Raw genomic sequence first — 27,016 nt, 5'->3', positions numbered from 1 at the left:
AGAAAGCTATTTAAAGGAACTCTGTGGTGAACAGTTCTGAAAGTTGCGCACCATTTAGCAGTGGCAATGTCACAAAATTATATTTTAAGTTCAAATCCTCTCTGTACAAAAATGCTTACCATTTACTTGAATTTGAGCATTTGATTATGTTTGATGTATTGTATCTGTGACAATTAAAAAATCACTTCAGGTTCTGCAATGCTTCAAAAGCATTAGGACCACTAACAGTATTTCTAGTCTTCATGTTTCAAAGTACAAAAGATTTGAATGGCTCCAATATTATTCCATTATTCACACTGAAAGGTGTTATTTTCAGTAAAACCTTATGCCAGTTGGTTCATTTTACCGTTGCCACTTACTCCGCTGCAAATGCACAACTTACTAGAATGTTCTATTCACAAAGTTCCTAACATCAAAGAGATTACAGCATGAGGTTTTCTTAAACTGAGGTAAATATACTTTCAATGTTTCAGTCAAGTTGTTAGCTTTAAGTGAGAATGTAAATAAGGTATCTAGCAAGGTGACTGACAAATACGTACTCAAATAGTTCTCTTCCGCTTCCTCCTACATTTTTCAATTAAAAATTCTAATAAGAGAACTACATCTTAAGATGCCCTGTCACCACCACCCCCACACTTTTCAACAACTCCTAATTTGTCTGTCATAATGCCCAGTACATGGCTGACTTTAAGTGTCTGTAAAATGTGCTCCTGAGTTTTAAAATGAGCTTGATGGGGCACCTGGGTGGCTCAGTCTGTTAAGTGTCTGACTCTTGGTTCAGCTCAAGTCATGACTTCACGATTTCATGGGGTTGAGCCCTGCATCTGGCTCTGCGCTGGCAGCGAGGAGCCTGCTTGGAATTCTGTGTCTCTCTGTGTCTCTCTACCTCTTCCCTACTCGCTCTCTCTGTATCTCAAAATAAATAAATAAACTTTTTAAAAATTAATAAAAATAAGATATATTCCCATGTAATTTTCTCATCTAAGGTTCAAACCAACTCTGACTATAGGTACCATCTGTGGATTGTCCAGGCAAAGCCCGTCCATTAGAAAAGTTAAAAGACCTATTCAAAATCACACAGTTGAAGTAGTAACGCCAGAACTTGAATCTGTGTCTCATAAGTCTTGTGACAAGATCATGTGAAGCAAGAGAGAACAATGCAAGAGACTCTTTTATCTGAAACCCTTGAGGTACATGTGTTTCAAATTCACTGTTAAAATAAAACCCAAGTGTAGCATGGCATGCAAGGCTTTAATGTAACAGAACTTTGCTAGGCTTATTTCTCTCCATTCTCTTTTCCTTCCTTCCATACACCTACCCATGTAAACTAATGCATCATCTGTTTACTCGGCACCTGCATATGCAAGGGTCTACTTGAGGTGTTACAGCAGGAAGCTTGAAGCACCTTGGTCTCTTCCCTGATGCAACTCACACCCTGGTTGGCCAGAAAAGCCAGAGAAGACTTCCAAGGTGGCATAAAGAAAATAAAATGGTAAATGGTATAGAGAGGACCGGGGATCACATGGGGAACTCCTTTAGACAGAACTGTCAGTGTCGTGCTCCCAGTAGACAGAATGATGGAAAATCAGCGATGCAAAGGTCCAGTGCGAGACTGCGCCCAGCACAGAGAACGGGATGTGTAACGGCTCTGGTAGGGGTAGGGGGTGTGAGGGTGACCTCTGCGATTCCTAGAACAGACTACACTCCGTCTCCCCTTCATGCCTTTACATGTGCTTCTCCTGTTGCGAAGCCTCGCTGTCTGATCCACACTCCTCCTCCCCTCTTATCTGTTCAGTTCCTCCTCATCCTTCAAAAGGCAGCTCGGCTATACCTTCCTCCAGGAATCCTGTGATCTTCCCTCTCCTTCCCCATAAGCTGGCTTGGAATATGTCCCGTGTGTTCTGAAAGCATTCTCTACTTAACACATACAGTGTTTTGTAATCTTTTTATCTTTCTTTTCCTTTGATTATGAAGACCTTAAGAGTACGGAGTATGTGTTCTCGGAGCGGAGAACAATGCTTACTCATTAGGCTCTTGTTAAATGCAAGAGGGAGGAATGAATATTGAAATTTTTTAAAAATCAACAGGACTTGTAGCTTGATGGCTAACACTGATTATGACACATGAACTACTAAAATCTCACTAGAATAAGAAATAATATCACATAAGAATACTGTTACTCATTGCAGCACATACGTCTTCAGACACTTCTAAGTGGAATATTTTTAGAGCTTGCTTAAAATCTGCCTTATCTAAAAGTCCAGTTCCTTCCTTGTCCAACTGTTGAAGGTATTTTCCCAGTCCAGTCAAAATACGAACACCTCTTTTGTGTAGCTGCTCCTTTAGCGCATCTGTTTAGGAAGAAGAGAGATGGAAACCAATTGTTCCAATAAACAAATGTATCAAATTACAATTGTCTCTCTTGTAAGAAAACTAAAGCTGATGTAAGTGATCTGAGCTATGTGAATATGCAACTAGAGTGTGTGTATGACTGACAAAAGAATTTGGAAAATAGAATGCTTTTAGTACAGTGTTAGATACAAAATCACATGTAAATATACTAGAACTATAGCACCACTGTGTGGTGGAAGTGCTGTATTTTAAGTACACAAAAATAATGGATCACTTTATCAGGATAAAAATAATCCAAATGTTACAAATAAAATCTTAGTTTTTACTTCACAGGTTTCCTCTTCATTTAATGATTCCACATCTTAAGTCTCTTTCCTCTTTCCTATAATTAAAATTGATGCCAAGGCAGGTCACTCAAAAATAACAAGTTCAAAATTTCTAAAATAGTTTGAAATTGTCAAAGCATAACTTACATTTTAAATAGCATCAAGGCTTTGGAATGTTGTCTTATACTTACACATCTCAAGTAGCCCTTTCTTCTAGGAATTTTTGCATTATATTCTCAAGCTCCTCGCATTCTCTTTGTGGGTCAGTGATTACATTTAACATAGTTTGTGCCATCATTAGTTAAGAAAATATAGTTAACTTTACAGAGCAGTTATTAAATACAATAAAACACACAGGTCACTGGATTCAACAGTGACAAATATTGTACTGACCATGTGAGAACAGAGAAAATAATTTACTAACAATAACATCAAGAATATTGGACAGTTCAAACACCAATCCAAGACAACTTTTTTGTAAAATGTTTGTTTATTTTAAGAGAGAGAGCAAGCAGGGGAAGGGCAGAGAGAGAAGGAAAGAATCCCAAGCAGGCTCCATACAGTCAGCACAGAGCCTGGAGCAGGGCTCAAATCCACAACTCTAAGATTAAGACCTGAGCCAAAATCAAGAGTCAGACACTCAACTGACTGAGCCACCCAGGCACATCAAATTTAAGAATTTTAGAAAGTACTAGATAGTATGGGTTTTATCCATGAAATGAATAAAATGTGATTTTTGTAATATACTTGTCTTATGCATTAGATGATAACCTAAAGAGATTTATAGTAGCCTCTTGTAAAAGAAAAAGTGCTAGACTGGGAATGAGATTCATGTTGGGATTCTCTCTCTCTCTCTCTCTCTCTCTTCTCCCTCACCCCTACCCCCCACTACAATCCCTGCCCCATTCCCCTGCTCATGTGTGCTCTCATTCTAAAATAAAAAAATAAAACAAAATAAAATTCTTAAATTCATAATTCATATAATATTATTCAATTAAACAGAATCATTAAAATAGAAGAAATCTTAAAAATATTTTTAAATACATACGTAAACTGCTAAAAATAAGCAAATAAGAAATATAAATCAAGTGCCTTTGTTATAAAATTAAGAAATGTCTGGAAAATACTTTACTGCTTGCAAAGAAAATGGTTGAAGACTTGAGACTGTGGTAATGACCCATACCTTGGATGGCGTTTAAGACAAGCCTGTCATTGGCTTCTTGGCTGGCTATATCCTCAAGTTCCACAGAATCAGCTCTGCAATTGACATGTTCATGATGATAAAAATATATTGTTTTGCAGTTTTGAGAATGGAAACTCTAAGCTCTTCCCTGTTCCAGACTCAAGGAAACTCTCAGAGTTGGAAGAGTGCTCAGATCAAGTCCCACCTCTGCTTGCTGTTTTAATCCCCAGAAGATAAATATGCTAAATCAAGACCTAAAATCCTTAAGCCTCCCAAGAACTACCTTTAAACATTATATTCATTTTGTAGTTACTTCAATGTTCTTTTAAAATAATTAAAACTATAAAACTTAAAATCAGTTTTAACTTTCAAAGTACAAAACGTAAACGTGTGATCTTAAAAGGCCAAAAAAAAAAAAATGCATGCATTTGAGCAATACAGGCATATAACAAAGAAACAGATTTCCTTTAGCCAATTTATGGGATGTGGTCTCTAATGCACATACAGTACAACAATTATTGTCATTCTCATATGCATATAGCACCGAGAAATAATCAGGAAGAATAGCATATATACAGATATATTCTGTGACTTAAAAAATATATTTTATTATATATNGGGGCACCTAGGTGGCTCTGTTGGTGGAGTGTCTGATCTTCATTTTGGCTCAGGTCATGATCCCAGGGTCATGGGATCAAGCCCCAAGTTGGGCTCTTTGCTGAGTGTGGAGCCTGCTTAAGATCCTCACTCTCTTCCTCTGCCTTTCTACCCCTCTTGCTCGCTCTCCCTTTCTCTTTCTCTAAAATAAAATCTGTTTAAAATGTATGTTTTATATAATAAATATTCTGTGATTAAAAAAACTCAAATTCATTTAAAAGCACTTTTTGATTCATAACCCTTTTATTTTCTTTATGTATACCATCAATCCATGAATACTATAAAAGTGTTTAAAAAAAGCATTACATTAAAAATGTGGGAAACACCATAATATTGTACTATAGCCTACCTTTTAAAATTGATCACTTTGGTGGCATTTGGTAAAATAAAGATGATACAGTGCAGGCAAATTAATAAAATACCTTTAACAGGAAATGGGACATTTGATGTCCATTTAACTATTCCCACACATGAAGTGTATTTGAGTACAATATAGCACATAAAGGAGACAAATCTATGCTTTGTTTTTCAAAATATAAACCTTATCTTAAATCAAAATGCTCTAGGATAGAATATCATTTTAAGATCATACAAAATAGTATTTTCACTTACTTTCAAAATGACAAATGCATATTTTACTTACTTGAGAGAATCCAAAGCTTTATGATCAATATTAGTGATTCGAAGTATAAGTAATGTGTTTTCTTTTATGCTTTCTGGAAGTCTGGGATGATCAGAACTCAAAAATGTCAAGTTTGCACCCTAAAGAAATTAACAGATGAATTTTTAAAATGTTTTTACTGTTTATTTATATTTGAGAAAGAGACAAAGAGAGAGACAGAGCAGAAGCCAGGGAGGGGGCAGAGAGAGGGAGACACAGAATCTGAAGCAGGTTCCAGGCTCTCAGTTGTCAGCACAGAGCCCAACGTGGAGCTGGAACTCACAAGCTTTGAGATAATGACCTGAGCTGAAGTCAGACGCTCTACCGACTGAGCCACCCAGATGAATTATTTAAAGCTAGAAAGTATATAAGAAGTAAAATACAACTGATACTAATTTTAAATATTCAATTCTGATTGTATGTGGCATAGCGTACTTTTATACTATAAGAAAGTATGTTTAAAGAATATTTAGAAACCACACAGGCTTCAGTTAATAATATTGGAAATGAAGGAAATAATTTCCCAATCAATCTCTCAATTAGAACAATCTTTGATTTAACACCTAACGTGAAAAAAGAAGAACTCCAACTTTTTATAAGAGTGAGAGGGAGAAAGGACGGGTATTTAATTATGACATCCCTAAATTCAGAAATAGGACTCTTGATTCACAGAACGATGTACTGCAAACTGATGAACTGTCATGGATCCATCACCCTCCTTCACCTGGTCTTTTGGAACAAACACTACATAAATGTAAAACTAATTGTAATCTAACTGGAGCAGCAAGGCTTTGGTGAAAAAATTCTTGCCAAAAATCTCTAATCCTAACTGAGAAAATTATTATTTTAATTTCTGAGTTGCTCAAATAAATATGGTCAAATATGGACAAACACAAATTAAAATAAGGGGCTTAATCACCTCTCTTGCAAGTAAAGGAAGAGATTTCTTTCCTTTTTCCTGGAGTATTTACTTTAAAAACTTGTAACTACGGTATTTTCTCTATTCTTTAAAATGTATATAAATTCTCTTGAAATGATTATATTAAGCAATGAAAGAGACTATATGATATGTGTAGTAGGGTAATGCCTATAAGCATATGTATGTATACATATACGTGTGCATGTACTTCTATGTGTTCTAAGTCAGGACATCCAAAGCACACTTGTGAGTTAACGTATGTGGGTGCACTTTTTATGCGTGTGCGTCTGGGCACATGTGCATGCTTATATGAGTATTATCTTAACAGCTAGCATTAAAATTTCTTTCAGGGAGTGTCTGGGAAAGGACCTTGATGAAGCACACAGAAGTGAAAAGGTAAGTTTCAGAATAACACCTGGAAGACAGACAAGACCTGCCCCTACTCTCTCAAAAAAGGAAGATAAACCCAATATTCCTGCATACAGAAATGGAAGATTCTCAGAAGAGCAAGAGGTGGAAGGAGTCAGAAAATGGAGAGGACCTATACCATGGGAAATAGTTAAGGGACCTATTTTTAAGAATAAGAATATCTATTGTAAGTTGCTTACACTGACGAAATATAAATCTCCCTCTATTAGGCCCTTCAAAATGTCTGCCACACTAAGGATCATACACACACACACACACACACACGGTTTGTGTGTGGGTTCCCTCCCTTTCTTTCCTACTTTCTTTCCTACATCCTTCCATTCCTCTCTCTCTCTCTCCCTTTATTCTTTTATCTTTCTTCCTTCTCCTCTCCACCCCATTTGTTTCTTGGAAATCATAAAAAGGAGCAGAGTTCTACATCTGGCTCAAGTAATACAGAACACGGATAGTGGGGATAAATCATACACTACACTAAATCATTAGAGCATCAGCAGCTCAGAGCAAGAGGTAACTTTAATTCTGGGATAAACATGAAACGTTCTTTCTGCAGGTTGTGAAATGGGAGTTGGAGCTGATGTTCTCTAGATATCAAGAGGCAAGCTACACTGACATGTTTAGTATATTTATTTAATCCAAGTTTAAGATGTAAAGTTTTTCCTCACCTCAACTCCTCATGTAACTAGTCACAACATCTTACTGATTCTGCCTCCTGGAGACTTTAAATTTTTTTTCTAACTAGCTTCATAGCCACAGCCACTTGTCTCATTCAGATTGCTACTACCTCCTTCTTAATTAACATTATTCAATCCAATATGGTTCTTTCTACTAGTCTTCAATCCATTCCCATATTGTAAGTAGAAAGATCTTTCTAAATCACAAACTGAATAATGTCAGCTCTCCTCATTACCATCACCTCTCATCTTTCAGTGACTCCCCAATATATTTTAGATAACTCTTTGATATAAGGCTGCTCTCAGGTGCCTGGGTGGCTCAGTCAGTTAAGGGTCTGACTTCAGCTCAGGTCATGATCTCATGGTTCGTGGGTTCAAGCCCCATGTCAGGCTCTGTGCTGACAGCCAGCTCGGAGCCTGGAGACTGTTTCAGATTATGCATCTCCCTCTCTCTCTGACCCTCCCCTGCTCACGCTGTCTCTCTCTCTCTCTCAGAAATAAAGCATTTAAAAATTTTTTTTAAATTTAAAAAAGGCTACTCTTAGCAAGCTCTGATTCATCTTGTGTCAACTCTTACATCGAACTAAAGTTCAGCCAGACTAACTACTTCCAGGTCTCCAAATAAACCACATTCTCTCATGCTTTTGTTCTTCGCATGAGCCGTCTCAACCCAGAAGTCTGTCCCTATCCTCCCCTATCTACTTATCCCAGCCCAGCTAACTCCTTTTCTAGGTCAGTTTTGGGTTTCCCTCCATGCAAGTCAGGAACGGACTTAACTCATTCACTGTTGTATCTCCAATGCTTATACTAGGAGTATATATGTGTTATGTGGATGGTCACTGTCGGTCGTGCTACATTTGAGATACTATAAACTTAGTAATTTAAAATTTAAGAGCACTAGGGGTACCTGGCTGGCTCAGTCCATAGAGTGTGTGACTCCTGATCTCAAGGTCATGAGTTCAAGCCCCATGTTTGGCGTAGAGCTTACTTAAAAATAAATAAATAAATAAATAAATAAAATTTAAGAGCACTATGCAAATTGTACTATTACCTAAGACGAACCTATTCTAGGGAACCCTTGTTATATGCCGTAAGTCAGTAGTTGTGTGAAGTGGGGAAATCACAAGGAGGGTAAGCTAACCACCAGATATATGACATGGAGAAAAACATGCATCTTCAGGAGACAAGCCTACATTATGTGGAGCATTATTCCTGGTACTACTGAAGTAGCCACTTACCTAGTGGTACATCCTGAGGGCTTTTAAAAGTACCAAGAGACAAGCTCTCCCAAACTTGTATTGCAGATGTGTGGAAATGGTATCGTGTTACAGGGAATAAATGCTATGCTTACATTCAGGCCACTGGGATCTGGACCTGAGAGGCAGAACCTCCTGGGAAAAGATCAACCATTAGCCACTCTCACAAATACCCCTGCTCTGTAAGGAATAGAGGTAATAAACTGAAAGCCAGAAACTCCGTTCCTCCACCCCCACAGAATCCCACAAAATTCAACATCTGATATTAAAACATTTGCATACACACACACTCAACTTACAATATAGAAATCACCAAGTTGGTATTGTTTTCCTTTTCTTCGTCCACACTGATGACTATAAATGTTTTTTTGAATGAAAGGAAGCACATTTGTCCTAGAAGTTAAATGACAAAAATGTAAAGTTAGTCAGCTTCTCTCAGAAGTCATCATCTTGAGAGTTGTAACAATGTTTTATCGCATACCTATTTTTCCCAAATTGCCGATATTCATAAACTGTTAGGGACTGGTCGTGAGTAAAAAAGAACCCAATCAGCTCTCTGCAAGCATCATGTCCATTTCTAGAAAAACAGAATGATATTAAAGATTTTCAAATAGGCTCATTTTCAAATTAAACAATAAACCAGAATTTTGTATGTTAAAGAAGAGCATAACTCTCTTGAACGTGTGGCAATGCGCAAGGGTTATGGACAGCTACAGGCGAAACACGGCCTGGCTTGCTGAAGTGTCAAGTAAGATTTGGATGGGGAAAAAGCTTTACCTTACACTGATGTGATTATAGATCCATTACAATGTAGATTACTATTTTGACAAAGACTTTTAAGATAAAGTGAAAGACCTTAAAATATGTTGAACTTGCAAGAAGCCACTCAAGGATAGACACTTATCATTTTTGTCATTGATAGAAAGCTTAAGGGGCACGTGGTGGCTCACTCATTTAAGCATCCAACTTTGGCTCAGATCATGATCTCACGGTTTGTGAGTTCAAGCCCCTCATTGGGCTCTGTGCTGACAGCACAGAGCCTGGAGCCTATGTCTCTTTTTCTCTCTGCCCTCCCTCTCTTGCTCATGCTCTGTCTCTCTCTCTCTCAAAAATAAACATTAAAAAAAAAACTTTAAGAATAGAAAAAAGCTTAAAATCACTAAACAAACATGATAAATTTTAAAAACACACTTCACCTTTAATATACACAAAGAACATCAGCATGACGTATGATTGGAAGTTTATAAGACAGAGATATTTGAGAATCATCTTCCTTCTCACTTTCCTGTATCTATCAATAATCTACTAGTAATTTAAGCCATTAGGAGAAAATAAAATAAAGCAGCTTACATAAAGGTTAATCTTTAAATGGCCTACTACCCTCTACTCGTAGTATACATCTTCAAAAAATTCACTTCTCAGTTCCTTTTTGAAAGACATTTAAAAATCACTTTTTAAGTAACTTCTAATTAAAATGTCTTATTTACATGTTCCTCATTCCTATAATTTTTGCAACATATTAATATATATTACCTAAAATGTTCATTCTAAATTCACATTTTTCATTTAAATGTGACAAATCTCTAACTAATCTCATTATTCTTATTCCTATTTGAAGAGAATATTGTTTTTATAAATGTAGAATTATAAGTTTAATAAAATCACAATTACCTTGATACGATCCTACCATCAAACTGTACTTTGTGAGAAAGCACGGTTTCAGTTAATGTAGAATGGGTTCTTATCCTGTTAAGAAATACATTGGTCAATAATTATTTTAAAGTTACCTACACTTAATGTAAATGATGAAGTACAAAAAAAAAAGTTATGTTGGTATTTTGAAATGCACACAATGAAGATGAAGTTATAAACCTCCCCCCCTTTTTCTGAGTGCTCACTGAGGCTTACTCAGAGGAAATAACCCGGAGAGACAGTGTACAACACGTGAGTGATTTCTGTGTTGAACTATTGTACCAAAGTGTGACACAAATAAACAGAACATTTGTAACTGGTCCTACCTGCAGCTATTTCTAACCCTGTTCTCATATGCCTCCCTCCAACCATATAAGTTGCTTTTTTACCTTATTTCCATTAGAGGTAAGTAAGGGACAAAGCTCTGCCAGTAACTTCCAGGAAAGACTTTCTTTTATCCTGGTAAGAAAGTTGCATAGGAACCGTTCCTGCCTGTGAACGCGGCAGGGATGAGATGCTAGGAGCCGCTGTAGCATCAGGCAAGCACGTCAGAAAGGCCAATAATCTCTTGAGGAAGCCAGCCCAGAGCTGCGTCATCACTGAGCCACTGAACTGAAACCAGCCACTACCTCCAGGCTACTGGTTATGTAAGAAAAATAAATCCTGACTTACTTAAGTCACTATCAGTCAGGTTTTCAGTCACGGGCAGCTGAAAACATTCCTTACCAACATAACAGAAGAGTGTAAAGAGTGCTGGAGGTGGCTCCAGCCTTGGGAGAGGTCTTGCTCTGGGGCCTCAGGCTGCTCATTTAATCTTATGGCCTTCGGGTAGCACAAAATGACCTCAGGGAGATTGCTAGTCCTAAAATTCTGTTTAATAATATGAAATAAAACACAAATGTCCACACATTGGCACCCTACAACTAGTAATCTCCTTTATATTAAGAAATTTGAAGATTTGGTGATGTGTCTTTACTCTCTTTCCTAAATTATTTTATGGCACTCCAATAAAGCTGCAGGTATAATGAAACTGCAATAATGTAAACAGTAAGTAAGTATATGGGTCATCAGAATCTTGCAAAGTAATGCTTCTATAAAATCTAAGTCTCTGTGAAAGGCAAACAGGATACAGACAACGAGAGCTTACGGACCGAAGGATTTTGTGAACACAGAGTGGAGCCATGAAAGATTGTCATCTCAATTCAATTTAATCCATTAGTAGTAATGTGTATATTGAATGCTCACTACAGGCCTAAAAAAATTCTAAAAGTCGAGAAAATAACAGCAATAACAGCCACTATTTATTGAGAACTTCCCAGACATCAGTCATTATTAAATGTACTTAAATGTGCATTGGTCCATTCAATGCTTGCAATAACTCCATGAAGTAAATACTATTATCCCATCTTACAAATAAATTTTACAGAGTCATATAATTAGTGTATGACAGAGCCCAACCTTGCTCATAACCGTTATATTGTATTGCTTCTCAAAGAGGAATAGATTTCGATTTAACAGTGACAGGTTGAAGTAATAGCTTCATGGAGTCTAGAGTGTCCATGAAACGATAAAAGAGGTAAATAAGACATTTATATTATAAATGCAAAGTTCTATTTTAGGGTTTTAGGTATCCAGTAAGTAGTACCAAACACTTCCCTCTACCCAAGTTCTTCACCAATACAAAAAAAGAATCAGGCAGATGCAGATCAAAATATGAATTTTATTACTGATATAAAGCTATTGGAAACCATGGTTTAGGAATGAAGCAACAAGCTAACATCCTTAACACTAGAATGAAAAACCCACTCATTCCAACTAGGGATCCTGCAAAATGTAATGCCTTGAGCAGCATCTGCAGGCAGCTGGCTCCCAAGGAAAAGGGATGAGGAAGGGCTGCCCTACACCTGTCTATCCCCCCGTCCAACTCTGTGAGGCAGAATCCTCTTCTCCTTCTCCAGGAAGAATGAATGACGGAGGATGAAATCCATAAATTCAGTAATTCTAACTAATACCCCCATAGTACTTTTCACTGATCTAGGCTCAATCTAAAATTTATATTGAAGGGGGGTGCCTGGGTAGCTCAATTGGTTAAGCATACAACTTCAAGCTCAGGTCATGATCTTGCAGTTCATGAGTTCAAGCCCAAGTCGGGCTCTGTGCTGACAGCTCAGACTAAAGGCTGCTTCAGATTCTGTGTCTCCCTCTCTCTCTGTCCCTCACCCACTCGTGCTCTCTCTCTCTTTCGCCAAAAATAAACATTAAAAAATAAATTAAAAAAATAAATTAAATAAAGTTTATATATATTGAAGAGGAAAGGGCATAGTATATCAAGCCAATATTGAGGGTTAACAACATACAGGTATTTACTCTAATAGAAAGCAATACCAATTAAGACAAGATGATATTGGTGCAGGAATACACAACAGGGAGATGAGACTGAAGGAAAAGTCTAGATACCAACCATGCATTTATAATAATTTGATATATTAGGATATAAGCAGCATTACAAGTCAGAGGGACAGTGAGTTTGTGATAGGCAGAAATGTCCTAAAGATACACAGTACACTAACAATAAATGGAAAGATCGATGAACTGGTCTACATAAAATTAGGAACTCCTATTCAACAAAAGACACAATCAAGAAGATGAAAAGGTGACCACAGAGGAGGAAAAGATCTGTCCAACAAATATTAACTGAAAAAGGACTTGTAACAAGAATATATAGGTAAGTTCCACAGATCAATGCGAAAAAGATAACCCAAAAGACTCAAAGGAAAGTTTCATGTAAAAGGATCTCTATTTCACATCAGAGGATACCGATACACACCCATAAGAACTAAGATGAGGGGCGCCTGGGTGGCTTAGTCGGTTAAGCGTCCGACTTTCGCTTAGGTCATGATCTCACAGTTCGTGGGTTCAAGCCCCGCGTCAGGCTCTGTGCTGACTGTCAGCTCAGAGCCTGGAGCCTATTTCAGAGTCTGTGCCTCCCTCTCTCTCTGACCCTCCCCTGCTCACGCTCTCTCTCTCTCTCTCTCTCTCTCTCTCTCCTAGAAATAAATTTTTTAAAAAAAGAAGAACTAAGATGAAAAACACTGACAATACTGAGCACCAGTAAAGATGTAGTGAACTAGCATCCTCTTACTGCTATGGGTAAGAGTGCTAACTGCAGCCACCACTCTGAAAAACTATTCAGCGGTAGTTTTTAAAGCTATGCATACTGGATGGTCCAGCAATTCCACTTCTAAGTATGTACTGAGCAGAAATGAGTACATATGTTCATCAAAAGGCATGCACCAAAGTTCATATAAGCACCACTGTGGAACAGCCAAATGTCCTTCTACATCGTGAATAAATAAATTGTGGCATATTTATATACAATGAAATACTGTACAGTGAGAATAAAAGACAACTACAAATAACAACATGGATAAACTCATAAACATGTTGAGTAAGAAAAGCCAGATACATAGTATCTAAATTTTGTGACTTCAGTAAGGTTATAAAAGGGCAGTTACCATCTATGATACCAAAACAGAGACGTTACCCTGTTATGGCAGAGGAAGTGGATAGTAACTGGGAGGCAGCACAAGGGAGTTTCTGGGATGCTCGTAATGTTCTATTTCTTGATGTAGGAATTTGGGACGTGAGTACTGTTCAGGTTGTGGAAATTCCTATGCTGTACACTTAAACTGTATACACTTCATGGACATATACTTCATTTCAATAAAAGTTTACTTTAAAAAAAATAAAACGTTGAGGGGCACCTGGGCGGCTCAGATGGTTAAGCATCTAACTCTTAATTTCAGCTCAGTTTATGATCTCACAGTTCGTGCGTTCAAGCCTCGAGTCGGGCTCTGTGCCCACAGTGTGGAGCCTGCTTGGAATTCTCCCTGTCTCCCTCTCTCTGTGACCCCCACCCCCCTCTCAAAATAAATTAATAAACTTTAAAAACAAAAAGAGAAATTTAGATGTGTTAGCTGAATAATGACCCTCCAGAGTTGTTCATACCCTGCACCTCAGAATATGTAAATATGTTACAATTACATGATTTGATAAAAGGGACTTTGCATGTGTGATTCCAGATCTTGAGATGAGGAGATTATCTGAAATTATCCAGCTGGATTCAAGGCTATTTCCTTTATGAGAGGAAAGCAGAGGGATATTGTGACGGCAGAAGGGGAATGTCAGAGGGATAAAACCCAAGGACAAGCAGCCATTGCTGCCTTTGAACACGGAGGAAGAGACCATTAGCCAAGGACTAACGGCAGCCTCTGGAAGCTGAAAGAGACAAGGAAATGGATTCTCTCCCGAAGCCTCCAGAAGGAAGCCCCGTCAACACCTTGCTTTTAGGCTTCCGACCTCAAGAACTGTAAGAGGATGAATTTAAGTTGCCTTAAAAGATTGTCTGTGGCAATTTGTCACAGCAGCCACAGGAAATTAGTACACAATACCTTTGAGTATTTAAAGGTATGGAAACAGAGTCTTCCAGAAAATAAGAATGAAACAAAAGACAACAGTTCTAAAGAAGTACTTCTTGGCATGTCTAGCAGTCAGAAAATATGGAAGCATTGCTGCAGGGACTGGTGGATTTTGTGTCTCTTGACACTGAGGCAAACCATCACCCATCAGTGAAGCTGCTGACAAATTTAAGTGGACTGCACCCCAAAACTGTGAAAGGTCAAAGATTTCATAAGCTACAACGTAAAAGGCAAAATAATAATAATAAACTTTTGAACAATACTAGCTTTGAATACATTTTATCAATGAGATTCAGCACATACAAATGTCTCAGTTATGATATTGTATATTGTCACATATACTATCTCCTAAGGTTGTAGAGCTTATTCCTAAATTACTAATAAGGAACCTGGAGTGCAAAGTATACCCCAATATGTTAAAGTGGCAGAACTCCAAAAATTCCACTTCTCTTTATATAGAAAAACGCAAAAGTAAGCCAATAAAAAGGTCTTTTCAGTTAGACACACAAGGACATTTAAAAAAAATTCATTTATGGGCCACCTGGGTGGCTCAGTCGGTTGGGCGTCCAACTTTGGCTCAGGTCATGATCTCACGGTTGGTGCGTTTGAGCCCCGCGTCAGGTTCTGTGCTGACAGCTAGCTTATAAGCAGTGGAGCCTGTTTCAGATTCTGTGTCTCCCTCTCTCTCTGACCCTCCCCTGCTCATACTGTCTCTCTCTCTCTCTCTCTCTCTCAGAAATAAATAAATTTAAAAATTTTTTTAATTTTTTTAAAAAATTCATTTATAACATACTACATCCTCATTTGATATAAGTGAAGTCTTCTTACTTAGTTTCATGTAGCGTTCTTTTCCTAAACCGAAGAGGTGTTATCTTTGAATCTGGAACGATACGAACACTTTCTTGACTCTCAGAGGTTAAGTTTTGTTCTGGATCACTGATTACAGCCCTATACAGGAAAATACAAAGTCTGACAATTCAGTGTGAAAACACACCACTCTACCATTCACATATGTGTAAGCAGCTGGAAAAGCTCAACTACAAATGCAAACTTACACTGCTATCAGAATTATAGATTTGCCAAGTACTGAACGAATAAATTTAATAATTAAAAAATACTAGCCATAAAAATGCGAACACTACTATCAATCCTTTTTCCATAAATATTACCTAAAAATACACTGAAAATTTTGAGAAAACTCTGGGCTTCGTGTCTCTATGTTTATTTATTTATTTTGAGAGAGAGAGAGTATGCACAAGCAGGAGGAAGGGCAGAGAAAGAGAGAGATAAAGAGAATCTCAAGCAGGCTTTATGCTATCAGCACAGAACCCAACTTGGGCCTCGAGCCCATGAACCATGAGATCGTGACCTGAGCTGAAATCAAGAGTCAGATGCTTGGGGTGCCTGGGTGGCCCAGTCAGTTGAGCATCTGACTTTGGCTCAAGTTATGATCTCATGGTTTGTGAGTTCAAGCCCTTGCTCAGGCTCTGTGCTGGCAGCTCAGAGCCTGGAGCCTGCTTCGGATTCTGTCTGTCTGTCTCTCTCTCTTTCTCTCTCTCTCAAAAATAAATAAACATAAAAAAATTATTTTTAAAGTTAAACATAAGTCTTCTTCCTTGAAGACTTCCTAGACTATTCCAGCCTTTTCTGAAATCCTGCCATATGTACATATTATGATGCAATTTGGCACAGCAGGTATTTAAGTTTTACACAGTTTTCTAAGAGTTATGAAACCGGAGATTAAGTTTAAAGTTTTTAACAGTCTCACAGTTCCCACACTGTGCACCAAGTTACCCTAGGGTGCCGCAGGGAATTCACTGGGACTATGTGGGATATTTTTAATTCTTGAGGGAAACAGTGATACTTGATATTTGCTGGATATTACCTGAGCCACTGGCTCAAGGTAATTCAGTCTCAATAAGAGATCACGCTACAATGATGTCAAAACGTTGCAAAGCAGGGTTTTCTACAGTTGCTGTGATAATAGCAAGTGCCATTTTTAATCAATAGTGAAGGTGACAACATCCTACCCATTTCTAAGGTTTGAGGGATCAGGCAGTGCCCCAAAAGTTGCAAACAAGTAACTGCGGCTATCTAAGAATGAAATAAAAATACTTTCTCTTTCAATTTATGTGTGTTACTTTTTCAAATGGCCATTAAGTTGTGATGAAGTAAATACTTAAGTCATTTAGACAAAAATACTTAAAAATAGAACTGTTGGGTATTTCTACTGGCCTAGGAATGCTATGAAAAAAAATCACTAGCATACTATGAGTGCAGTCAACAGAGAAAGTTTGAGAACCTCTGAGTTAGCCACTTGTTGACTAAGGATAAAAAAAATTAATGAAAACTTTCTGAATAGATTTCTATTACTCATGACTAACTCTCACCTAGATAAGTGGTCTATCATCACTTGCTCTGCAACAGTCTGTTTCTTCTTCTCTGCAGCCACAATTTCCTGAGAAGAGAAAATTTTTTTTAATTTTGTGGTCCATAAAGTAGAACAATACTATAGTTAAGACAAGCTTCCAAAATATACATTAAATTTCCAACTTCTTTCTTAAATATAGATTACTATATCCATCACTAATAAAAAAAAATCTCAATTATTTAATCTAAAAATACCTTTTATTTCCTAAAAAGTAATGCACTTAAATTTCGGTAGAAATCATCAGAGATTTCCATGCACAGCCTCTGGGTTTCACGGAAGCTAGAATAAAGGAGGAAGAGATCATGGTGTCCCTCTCCTTGATGGATGCCCTTTAACCTGCTCCAAGAATAATGCCAACCCTGACACAAAAAGAGTTTGTTCTAAAACTATATGTAGTAGTTGAAGTTAAAACTGATTTGGGATCATTCAACACTATATCAAAAATCTAAAAGTAAATATTTTTAAAAAGTCTCCCATCATTAAAAGGATAATAATGTGTCTGTGCATATAATCCATTACTCAATTACTGGTTTGATTAAACTATCTTCACACTATCTTTTGTTTTTCCAACTCATTTGAAAATATTTTTACTATATGTTAGGATATATCAAATTGAAAGGTTACTAATCATTCAATTCCAAACAGATTATAATGTAACTATATTCACTAAAAAGTTTCTTTTGAAGAGTAAAGAAAATAAGTTAAAAAATTAAGGAGTCAAAATAAAGCTTGTTCTATTTTTACACTGTAAATTACTGTCATCTCCCTTGATCACTCTAGTAAATGGAATCAAGTACAATAACATTGTTTATGATAGAGGCTTCGTAACCTTAGGGAGAGCACTGCTCCATTTGAAACTAACACAAAATTTAAATAGAATGACTAAAGGCATATCATAAAAACTACTAAGAAACTTGGAAATTTGGGCACAACTATTTAAATATTAGTTTATAGTTAAATTTCTTTTTTTTTTTTTTTGGTTTAGTAGAACTTAAGATACAATTTATATATCCAAATATGCCCGATATAAAGTTCACGTCATTTAACATAATGGCATCTGGTGTTATTAAGCTCATAACAATTTATAATGACTTCTGTTTAGTAATAAGTGTTAAACAGCAGTTAAAAAGTTAGAACGCTTGTGGTAACTTACAGCTACAGCAAAGTATGTTTTATGTCTAAGGGGGAAGAAAGTGAACACTGACTAAAACATGAAACTATATACAGAAGAGGTCAGCCAGAACAGAGGTATAAAACCCAGCAAGTAAAAGAGGTGAGATTAATGAACAAGAAGTCCAAGCAGAAAGCCCACCTTGAGTGTTGACTTTTATGGTGGCTTTTAGTAGGAAAGGTTAGAATCCCCCTCAGGCACACTGATTTAGAGGTCTGTGTAAATAAAAAGCAGATCAGAAGCAGAAGCCACACTGATTCAAAGGATCTGATAATGTTGAAAAATGACTAGCAAACTAGAAGAGATGGATATAAAAACCATACATAGGCTCATTGTTTCTGTTATTCAATTATGTAGTTACAAATTTAAAAGTTTCCACCTAGATTTTAAAAATAAATCAGTACAAATGTCAAATGCATTCAAAGTTTACTCACACAAATATTTCCTTGGGGGGAAAACAGGTAAATGAGCACTACTACAATAAAGTAAAATGTACTTGATGCTGAATTTAGTGAATTGAAGTGATTGTGAGTCAAAGAAATCCATTAACATCCAGATGACTTTGGATGAAACCAAACACAACACTCAATAGGCTTTAAGTGTCTGTAACATCCAAGTACAACTTCAGGAACAAATCAAAGCAAGCCTTATCTGGGCTACCATTTTACCTTATAAAGTAGCTTTTTTAATTTTAGGATAATCCTGGTAAGATTCCTTATTCTATTAAGCATAAATATCACAATAATAATAGGCATATAAAATACTGTTTATGTTGTTTTAGTAAAAAAACTATAACAAAGTAGTAACTTGGACATCCACAGAAAATCAGTACATAGTCCAGAGACTGATTACACATTGCTGTCCATTCAGAACATATTAATTTTGGATGATTGTAATCCAAATAAAATATGTATTCACGTCCCTTTCAATGATAATGATAATGTAACTGGCTAAACCTGTAATGTTTCATTACTACTTAGGTTATCTAAACCAGAGTTTTCCCAATTTTGGAGCACCACACACTGGTATTTCATCAATTCATTACTAATATGTCTAAGATATTAAGCACCTCGAGGTGTCTGGGGTAGCCAGTGGACTCCAAGTTCAAGTAGCTTGGTCTGATTACCTCAGGACAGTATAGAAATGTAATCATCTATTTGTACCAGATCTGGCCTAAGCAACACTCATCCAATTGATTTTAAAGAAGATGCAATTTAGAGCTAATATTGAGTGCTCGCTTCGGCAGCACATATACTAGAGTTAATATTGAGAATCTAGAGTTTTGCTTCCCTTTTCCTTAAAAAAATAACTTTATTTCTACACTTTACCTTAACTTGCTGGAATTTCTCTAGCCTTATTTGCTTATCACTTTCAAAAAACTAACTAGGTTACTTTGAAGGCAGGGGTGATGCTAAATAAACCCACTGACAAAACAGCAGCCAACCAACATTTTTAATAGTATAAACTAAATTTTTACAAACTCTCAAAGATTCAAGGCTATTTTTCCACAATAAATATACCACACAGCAACCATTTGTAAAAATGAAGACTCAATTTACACATTAGTAAACATCCACAGCAGTCCAAAATCAATTGTTGCAATTATTTATTCAGTTTTAAGCCTGGAAAATCTTGGAAGGCAAATTAACTTAATGGGTTAACAAGTAAGTAAAAATACTGATAACTTACGGCATCAGATTTTTTCATACTCCGTTGTGCATTGTAAGGGATGTCTGCATAACCCTCCTGTAAGAGGGCTTTCCTATCCAGAGTTGTAAGGTCATCAATGATGGCTTCTTCACCTTGTACACACTGTAAGTGAAAGCAATAAATTAACTCTGGAGAGTTTATACTCAGTTCACATACTTAGCATATTTGTTTTTAACAAAATAGAGTATTAAGTAACCTCTGAACATGTCAATAGTTATTTATGTAGCGGTTAAGAGTATAATCTCTTGACAATCAGATTGCCTATTTGAATCTAGTTCTTCCACCTTCTAGCTAGATGACCTCTCTGCCTTGGCTTACTCGTGTTAATGGGAATTAAAATGGGAATTAATAATAGTAACTACTTCACACACAGATACACACACACAAAGACTAAATGCCCAACACCTATACAAGTATCTGCTATACAGTAAGCATTAGATAAAAGATAGCAACTATTACAACTATTATTGTCCATTTGAGTCTTTGTAAAGTTAATAAAAATGGGCATGTCCACTCTTTCATAAAATGAAATTCAGAAGTACTAAAAGATGGGGTTTATCCTTTAAGGTAAAAGATTCTCTGGGATCCAAAATATAAACACTAAACTTTTCTCTGATAATAAGATGTAATTTTATTCCCTTCACAACCAGCACAAAAATGCCCCAGTAGGCTAGCAACTGCTAAAAATGTAATAGATTTCAAGAGTTTTCCCCTGAGCCACCCAGGCACCCCTACATGTAGATTTAAAAAAATCAAAGCAAAACAGAATTTTTTTTCCAGAAGAAAATACACATATTCTGGCTTCTTCTAAAACTCTTTATTCATATTATAAAAGTATTTACCAAACTTACGGGAAGCTTCGCAAGAAATGCTTGCCAAAAATAAACAAATGCCCTCATCTGAACTTACATTCAAGAAAATCAAAGCTTTACTTTCAAAATATTTTAAACCACTTTGTTGCAGCAAGTAAAGCTTGAGCTTATAGAAATCTTCAATCTATTTTCCCAACATTATTATAGTGATCTAAATATCACATAGTAGGACTTACAAATATATGGCCGGATGCTATAGGGCTGTGGAATTATCCTGCCTATGATTATAGACATTAGATTATTATATTTGTATACATCTGTTTGGATCTTGGAAATGTGTCTTAACATAAAAAAAGACAAATAATCCCATAACTTCTGTTACTCTTTCCACCAAACACCATGTGATGTTTTTAGTTCAAGATAGTTCCTACATGGATAGCTGATATGCCATATCTACTTATAATTTAATCAATTCTTTTTTACCTATAAAAAATGTTAAGCTAATAGAACCATCAAACTTCCCTGAAAATATATTATTCTTAAAAAGTTAACTATTATATCCAACTATTCTCTCTTTTATGGCCAGTAGTATCATAAACAATGTTTCAAAAGCTTTCTTTCCACAATACAAGGTTGACCTTTCCAATATGCTTATGAATAGCCATTAAATATATGATGGTTAGTTTGCTCTCATATTCATGAATGTTGAATTTACACCTAATTAATATTAAATAAAAACATAATGTTAACAATTCATGATGTTAAAAAACACCTCCCAACATGAGGCAGAAGAAAATCATGGAGTGAGGACAGTTTTAGAGTAAAATGGGGTCACTGCAACAGCTGTAATCATTTTTCAACTTTAAAATTTAGACCGTGAGGGCCACTTGGGTGGCTCAGTCGTTTGAAGCACCCGACTCCAACTCAGGTCACGATCTCACATTTCGGTTCGTAGTTTCGAGCCCCGTGTTGGGTCTCTGTGTTGACAGCTGGGAGCCTGGAGCCTGCTTCAGATTCTGTGTCTCCCTCTCTCTCTGCTCCTCCTCCTCTCGTGTTCTGTCTGTCTGTCTGTCTCTCTCTCTCTCAAAAATAAATAATTTAAAAAATTTTTTCTTAGACTATGAGACCAAGAGAGTTCAAGTTAGCCACATCAAAAACAGATTTAATATTGTCTTATCTCCAATCCCAAATTAATGAAAAACTAACAGAGAAAAGATGACTAGGTCATATGGCTAGAGATTTCACATCTGAAAATAATAATAAACCTTTAGAGTTGTTCTTAAGAATAAAGTAGTTAATGCAAGCAAAATACTTAAAAAATAGTTCCTAGGACACAGAAACAAATGCTGGCTAATATACTGACTATGACTAACAGCAAGACATACCAGACAAAAAGATTTCTCTGATACATGGAATTTCTTTCTTTTTTTTATTTCATCAGAACTTCATGAAGTCTCATACATTACCTTGTCATCTACCTTGTTTCTTGGAGACTGTTGTGTGATATCTGGTATTGTCTTTTCTGCATTTCTCTGACTATACTGTTCATATCCTTTTTTCATTTCAGTTTTATGTTGCTGATATTTTAGTTTATGTTTGCTTGTTGCTTCTGGCAAGTTTTCAGGTATTATGTCTTGCTCCTAGATATAAAAATAAAAAGTATGTTATCCACCAGAAAAAAAAAACAGAAAGAAATAAAAATAATTATTAATTTTCCTTATTAACATGAACAGGTTTATCATTTACCTTAACATTTATGTTTAAGAAACAGACCATTATGATCCATGTGCTAAACAGAGGTAATATTTAAAACATGTAGCTCATACAGCATCACTGAGAAATCAAAGCAGGTAGAACTGCTCCGAATGGGCATTGGTCATAAATACCAGGAAGCCTGTCCCTTGTTTCCCAGCTGAAGATCAGTTCTGGTTCTAAAATAATTTGAGAAGACACAAATTAACTTTCCTTTCTTCTTAGGAGTTTTAGGTAAGCCTTTTTCTTCTGCCTGAGAAAAATTCCACTGACAGTCCTTTCTTCCAGAATAATCCTAGGCATTAGAGATCACTAACACTAAGAAGCACTGTTTGCCGTTTGTAGAATTTCCAATTTTCTACCTGCTGCTATTGCTTGGTTCCCGGCCATATACCATGGGAGTAAGCAATAACAGAGTCAGTGGATAAGAGAAATCTAAAAGGAGTACTAAGCAAACACAAGGACATACATATTGGCCCAAAGAGGGATAGCCACTGCAAAAGGAGGCTAAAGCCAGCACAACCCTTAGCAAGTGTTGACAATATACAAGTCTAACCTAGAGGATAAAACAAAGTTTCAGGGTAAAAACTGTAGCAGGGTACAGACCAGGATACTATTGGTGTAATTTATCCAAAATGAGACTGAAGAAGACATGAATAGAACCAGCCACAAGAGAAAGACTAACCAAGAGAGAGAAGCAAGTCTTCCTCATAGAAAACCGGCCAGAACTTGTGTTCATAACGTGAAATACAACACTAAATACTGTTTGAAGTATAAATATGTCCCAAGGAGATACCTTGGAATAAGAATAGTTTCTTTATTTTTTAAAAATTTTTTTAATGTTTTATTTATTTCTAGGAGAGAGAGAGAGAGAGAGACAGCGTGAGCAGGGGAGGGTCAGAGAGAGGGAGATACAGACTCTGAAATAGGCTCCAGGCTCCGAGCTGGCAGTCAGCACAGAGCTCGACGCGGGGCTTGAATCCACAAACTGCAAGATCATGACCTAAGCGAAAGTCGGTCGCTTAACCGACTAAGCCACCCAGGCGCCCCGGAATAAGAATAGTTTCTTACAGTTACTCCACAGCATACTAGTTGTCCAAAGTAGGAATCCATTTCCAAGAGACAAATCACATTGTTAAACGAGCAAGATCTGATCTAATATTCTACCGTATTTTTTAAATTCCTGGATTCTCTATTAGGATAAACTTGTACTTCACTAACTTTCATAAGACATTTTAAAAATATCATTTCCACGTGAAAAAAAAAATGCAAAACAAAGTAAAATTATTTCAGCAACATGATCGTTGGGGATGTTAGTATATCAAATATTTAAACTGGACAAAATGTAGACTGAACATAATGAAATTTCCGGACTAAATACAGTGCTTAAATGCACATTATAATTCTGAGGGTTCGTAATAAGAAATAAACACTAACCAGTTCATTTAGATGATGCTGAGTATGTGGTATTTGACATGGTGTGACCCAACTAAGAGCAGAAGATGAATCTGGTGGGTTAAAATGAATATGCGCAGTACTAAGTGGGATAAATGAAAAACCATCCTAAAATAAAATTAAATAACATTTATTATGCGCTATGTGCAACATTGTGTTCAAATGTTTATTATAGTAAATACAAAGTAAAAATTACCTCCTCGTCAGAGTCAACAAGGCTTCCCAAATCAAGTCGTGGAACCCTGAAAGAAATAACCAATGCATCCCATAACTTTTTAAAATGAGGCTTTAATAGTTGCAAATCACATATGCTACATCTTATTTAAAAAGGTACACTAAAGCCAGTGGTGGGCTGTACCTACCAGCTGTGAAAGGCTTTTGTTAAATAAATGTTCAGTAGTTTTTGAGCTAGTGGCTAACAAAGCATTATTAAAAATAAAATTATAGGGGTGCCTGGTTGGCTCAGTCAGTTAAGCATCCGACTTCAGCTCAGGTCATGATCTCACGGTTCATGGGTTCCAGCTCCACATTGGGCTCTGTGCTGACAGCCAGCTCAGAGCCTGGAGCCTGTTTCGGATTCTGTGTCTCCCGCTCTTTCTGACCCTCCCGTGCTCATGCTGTCTCTCTCTCTCCCTCTCTCAGAAATAAATAAAACATTTAAAAAATTAAAAAACAAAATAAAAAATAAAAACAGAATTATAAGGGCGCCTAAGTGGCTCAGTCAGTTAAGAGTCCAACTTCAGCTAAGGTCATGATCTCATGGTTCGTGAGTTCGAGCCCTGCGTCAGGCTCTGTGCTGACAGCTCGAAGCCTGGAGCCTGCTTCAGATTCTGTATCTCCCTCTCTCTCTGACCCTCCCCTGCCCATACTCGGTCTCTGTCTCTGTCTCTCTCTCTCAAAAATAAGTAAAACATCAAAAAAATCCTTTTTTTAAAAATAAAATTATGAAAACTTATGATTAAATAAGCTATATTAAAAACAAAGGTAATAAATATTTGAAGTCGTCACTTCTTAATGACTTTACTGTACTTCACTATTATCTATGTTCTAGAAGTTTACACCTATGGTATTTGTGTGGTAGTATAATGGTGTGCATCTCTTTCCAAGTCTGTGTTCAGTGATACTACACATAACTTGAAATCAGCCACAGTGGAATGACTGACACAGAAATTGGCAAATGTTATCAATCAGGACCTAACTTATTATTTTGTTGATTTCTAAGACTAAAAACAATAGTGGAGAAGACATTAATGGTACAGGTTAAACTTAAAAAGTGTATCATACCTGCAACTGGCCATTGCGAATCAAAAAAAATTGAGGAAATACTGTCCCAGTATTCAAAACTATTACTTAAGTCAAGAAATAAATCACTCACGTCATGTTACAATAAATGAAAATATCAACCGTATTCACAATGGAACTATACTGGTTCATCAGCTGCAGACACAAGAGTTCAGCAGAAAACAAAGAAAGCATTCTGTGAGAATCAATTGGCTACATGGAATTTCCAAAAGAGAGTTTATATATTTTATTGGTATTTGTAAATTGCTTGCTATATATCCTCCATAGTGGTAAAATTTATAACCAACTTAAAATATGCTTAAGTTTATTTAATTTATTAAGTTCTATTTTCTAATAAACCCTGTAGTTTAAAATACTTGAAAGAATATAAAACTCATATTCTTCCAAATTTTAAAAGGTAAAAATGTACACTATAAAACATAAATTAATGTTGTCCAGTCCAAAACTAAAATCATTTAAATAAGATGAATAAATTGTCGTATTTCTTAAGATAAGGTTTAAGCCACAGACACTTCTCATTAAATTCATTTTGACTATCCCAGTTTTGAAATTCAGAACTTCATATATTTCTTTAATAAATTCATTTAACTGAAGTTTCTAAATAAAACAACAGTTTAACTTTTTCAGGAAAATGTAAAAATATTAGAGAAAATAAAAAACAAGAGAAGTTTTACCTTCAATCCTATCATCCTACCTTCATTTTGGCACAGAAATTTTCAGGTCATCTACATGCATATCAATTTTTTTTGTGGTTCACAATCACAGCTACATATAAAATTTTGTATTTTTTTTTCCTTGTTAACATATTATAAGAGTTCACCCATTGAATAGCTCAAATGTGAAGAAATGTGACTTACACAGGTAGGCAAGGATTCTGGATTGCCCATGATTTGGAAGTGCGTCCTTGCTTTAATTAAAAGAAGAAAAAATCAGTATGTATATACATTTTATTTCTATTTTAAAAGATAAGCAATGAGTCAATTCAGTAAGGCCGATTATTATTTTCTCAGAAACTTCACAGAAGAAATATTTATTAAGGCTTTCCCCACTATGCTTGAGACACAGAGATAGATGATAAGCAACATAGACATTACATTCAAGGGTCACATGGGTGGCTCAGTCTGTTAAGCATCCACCTCTTGATTTTGGCTCAGGTCATGATCTCACAGTTCGTGGGTTTGAGCCTCACATTGTGTTCTGCACTGACAGCACGGAGCTTGTTTGGGATTCTCTCTGTCCCTATCTCTGCCCCTCCTCCACATTCCTTCTTTCTCTCAAAATAAATAAATTTTAAAAAATTACATTCAGGACTGAGCTTCATCACTCTAATTGACCAAGAAAGAGAAAATAAATTCAATTCAGTATAAACTTTACAAATATGGCATTGTTTCAAATACTATTCTAATAAAAAGCTAACATGTAGAAACTGAAAATCACAAAATTATCAGTTAATTAGAATACATATGTATATATAAAATACAGGTGACCCTTGAGCAATGCTGGGGTTAAAGGTACTAACTACTTACCCCCACCATACAGTCAAAAATCCACATATAACTTTTGACTCCCCAAAAACTTAACTACTACTAGCCTACTGTTGACTGGGAATATAAACAGTTAATTGACACATATTTTGTATGCTATATGTACTATACACTGCATTCTTACAATAAAGAAAGCTATGGAAAATAAAATGTTCTTAAGAAAACCATAAGGAAGAGAAAATACATTTATAGTACTATACTGTATTTATTGAAAA

At 36.2% G+C, this 27,016-nt stretch overlaps 1 protein-coding gene across 2 annotated transcripts in view; it reads right to left on the bottom strand.

Annotated features, from left to right (window-relative positions):
• The window catches only part of CAPS2 (calcyphosine 2), a 42,536-nt gene that overhangs the window by 9,991 nt on the left and 5,529 nt on the right, over positions 1-27,016 (bottom strand). The window contains exons 3-15 of one of the 2 annotated variants that reach the window (XM_077770184.1): positions 26,115-26,164; positions 24,152-24,197; positions 23,938-24,063; positions 22,215-22,388; positions 19,916-20,038; positions 17,015-17,082; positions 15,453-15,572; positions 10,126-10,200; positions 8,936-9,031; positions 8,754-8,847; positions 5,162-5,280; positions 3,862-3,935; positions 2,197-2,351 (exon numbers count right to left, since the gene is read on the bottom strand). In XM_077770184.1, the coding sequence (XP_077626310.1) occupies positions 2,197-2,351; positions 3,862-3,935; positions 5,162-5,280; positions 8,754-8,847; positions 8,936-9,031; positions 10,126-10,200; positions 15,453-15,572; positions 17,015-17,082; positions 19,916-20,038; positions 22,215-22,388; positions 23,938-24,063; positions 24,152-24,197; positions 26,115-26,164 (1,320 nt within the window). The remainder of the gene's footprint in view (positions 1-2,196; positions 2,352-3,861; positions 3,936-5,161; positions 5,281-8,753; positions 8,848-8,935; positions 9,032-10,125; positions 10,201-15,452; positions 15,573-17,014; positions 17,083-19,915; positions 20,039-22,214; positions 22,389-23,937; positions 24,064-24,151; positions 24,198-26,114; positions 26,165-27,016) is intronic. The other variant, XM_077770185.1, reaches the window with a different exon arrangement.

Source organism: Crocuta crocuta, unplaced genomic scaffold, assembly GCF_008692635.1.
Source record: "Crocuta crocuta isolate KB4526 unplaced genomic scaffold, BGI_CrCroc_1.0 scaffold317, whole genome shotgun sequence".
Classification (NCBI taxonomy): Eukaryota; Metazoa; Chordata; class Mammalia; order Carnivora; family Hyaenidae; genus Crocuta; species Crocuta crocuta.
Note: the sequence above shows the minus strand (reverse complement) of the source record. Positions and strands in the feature narration are given on the sequence as shown.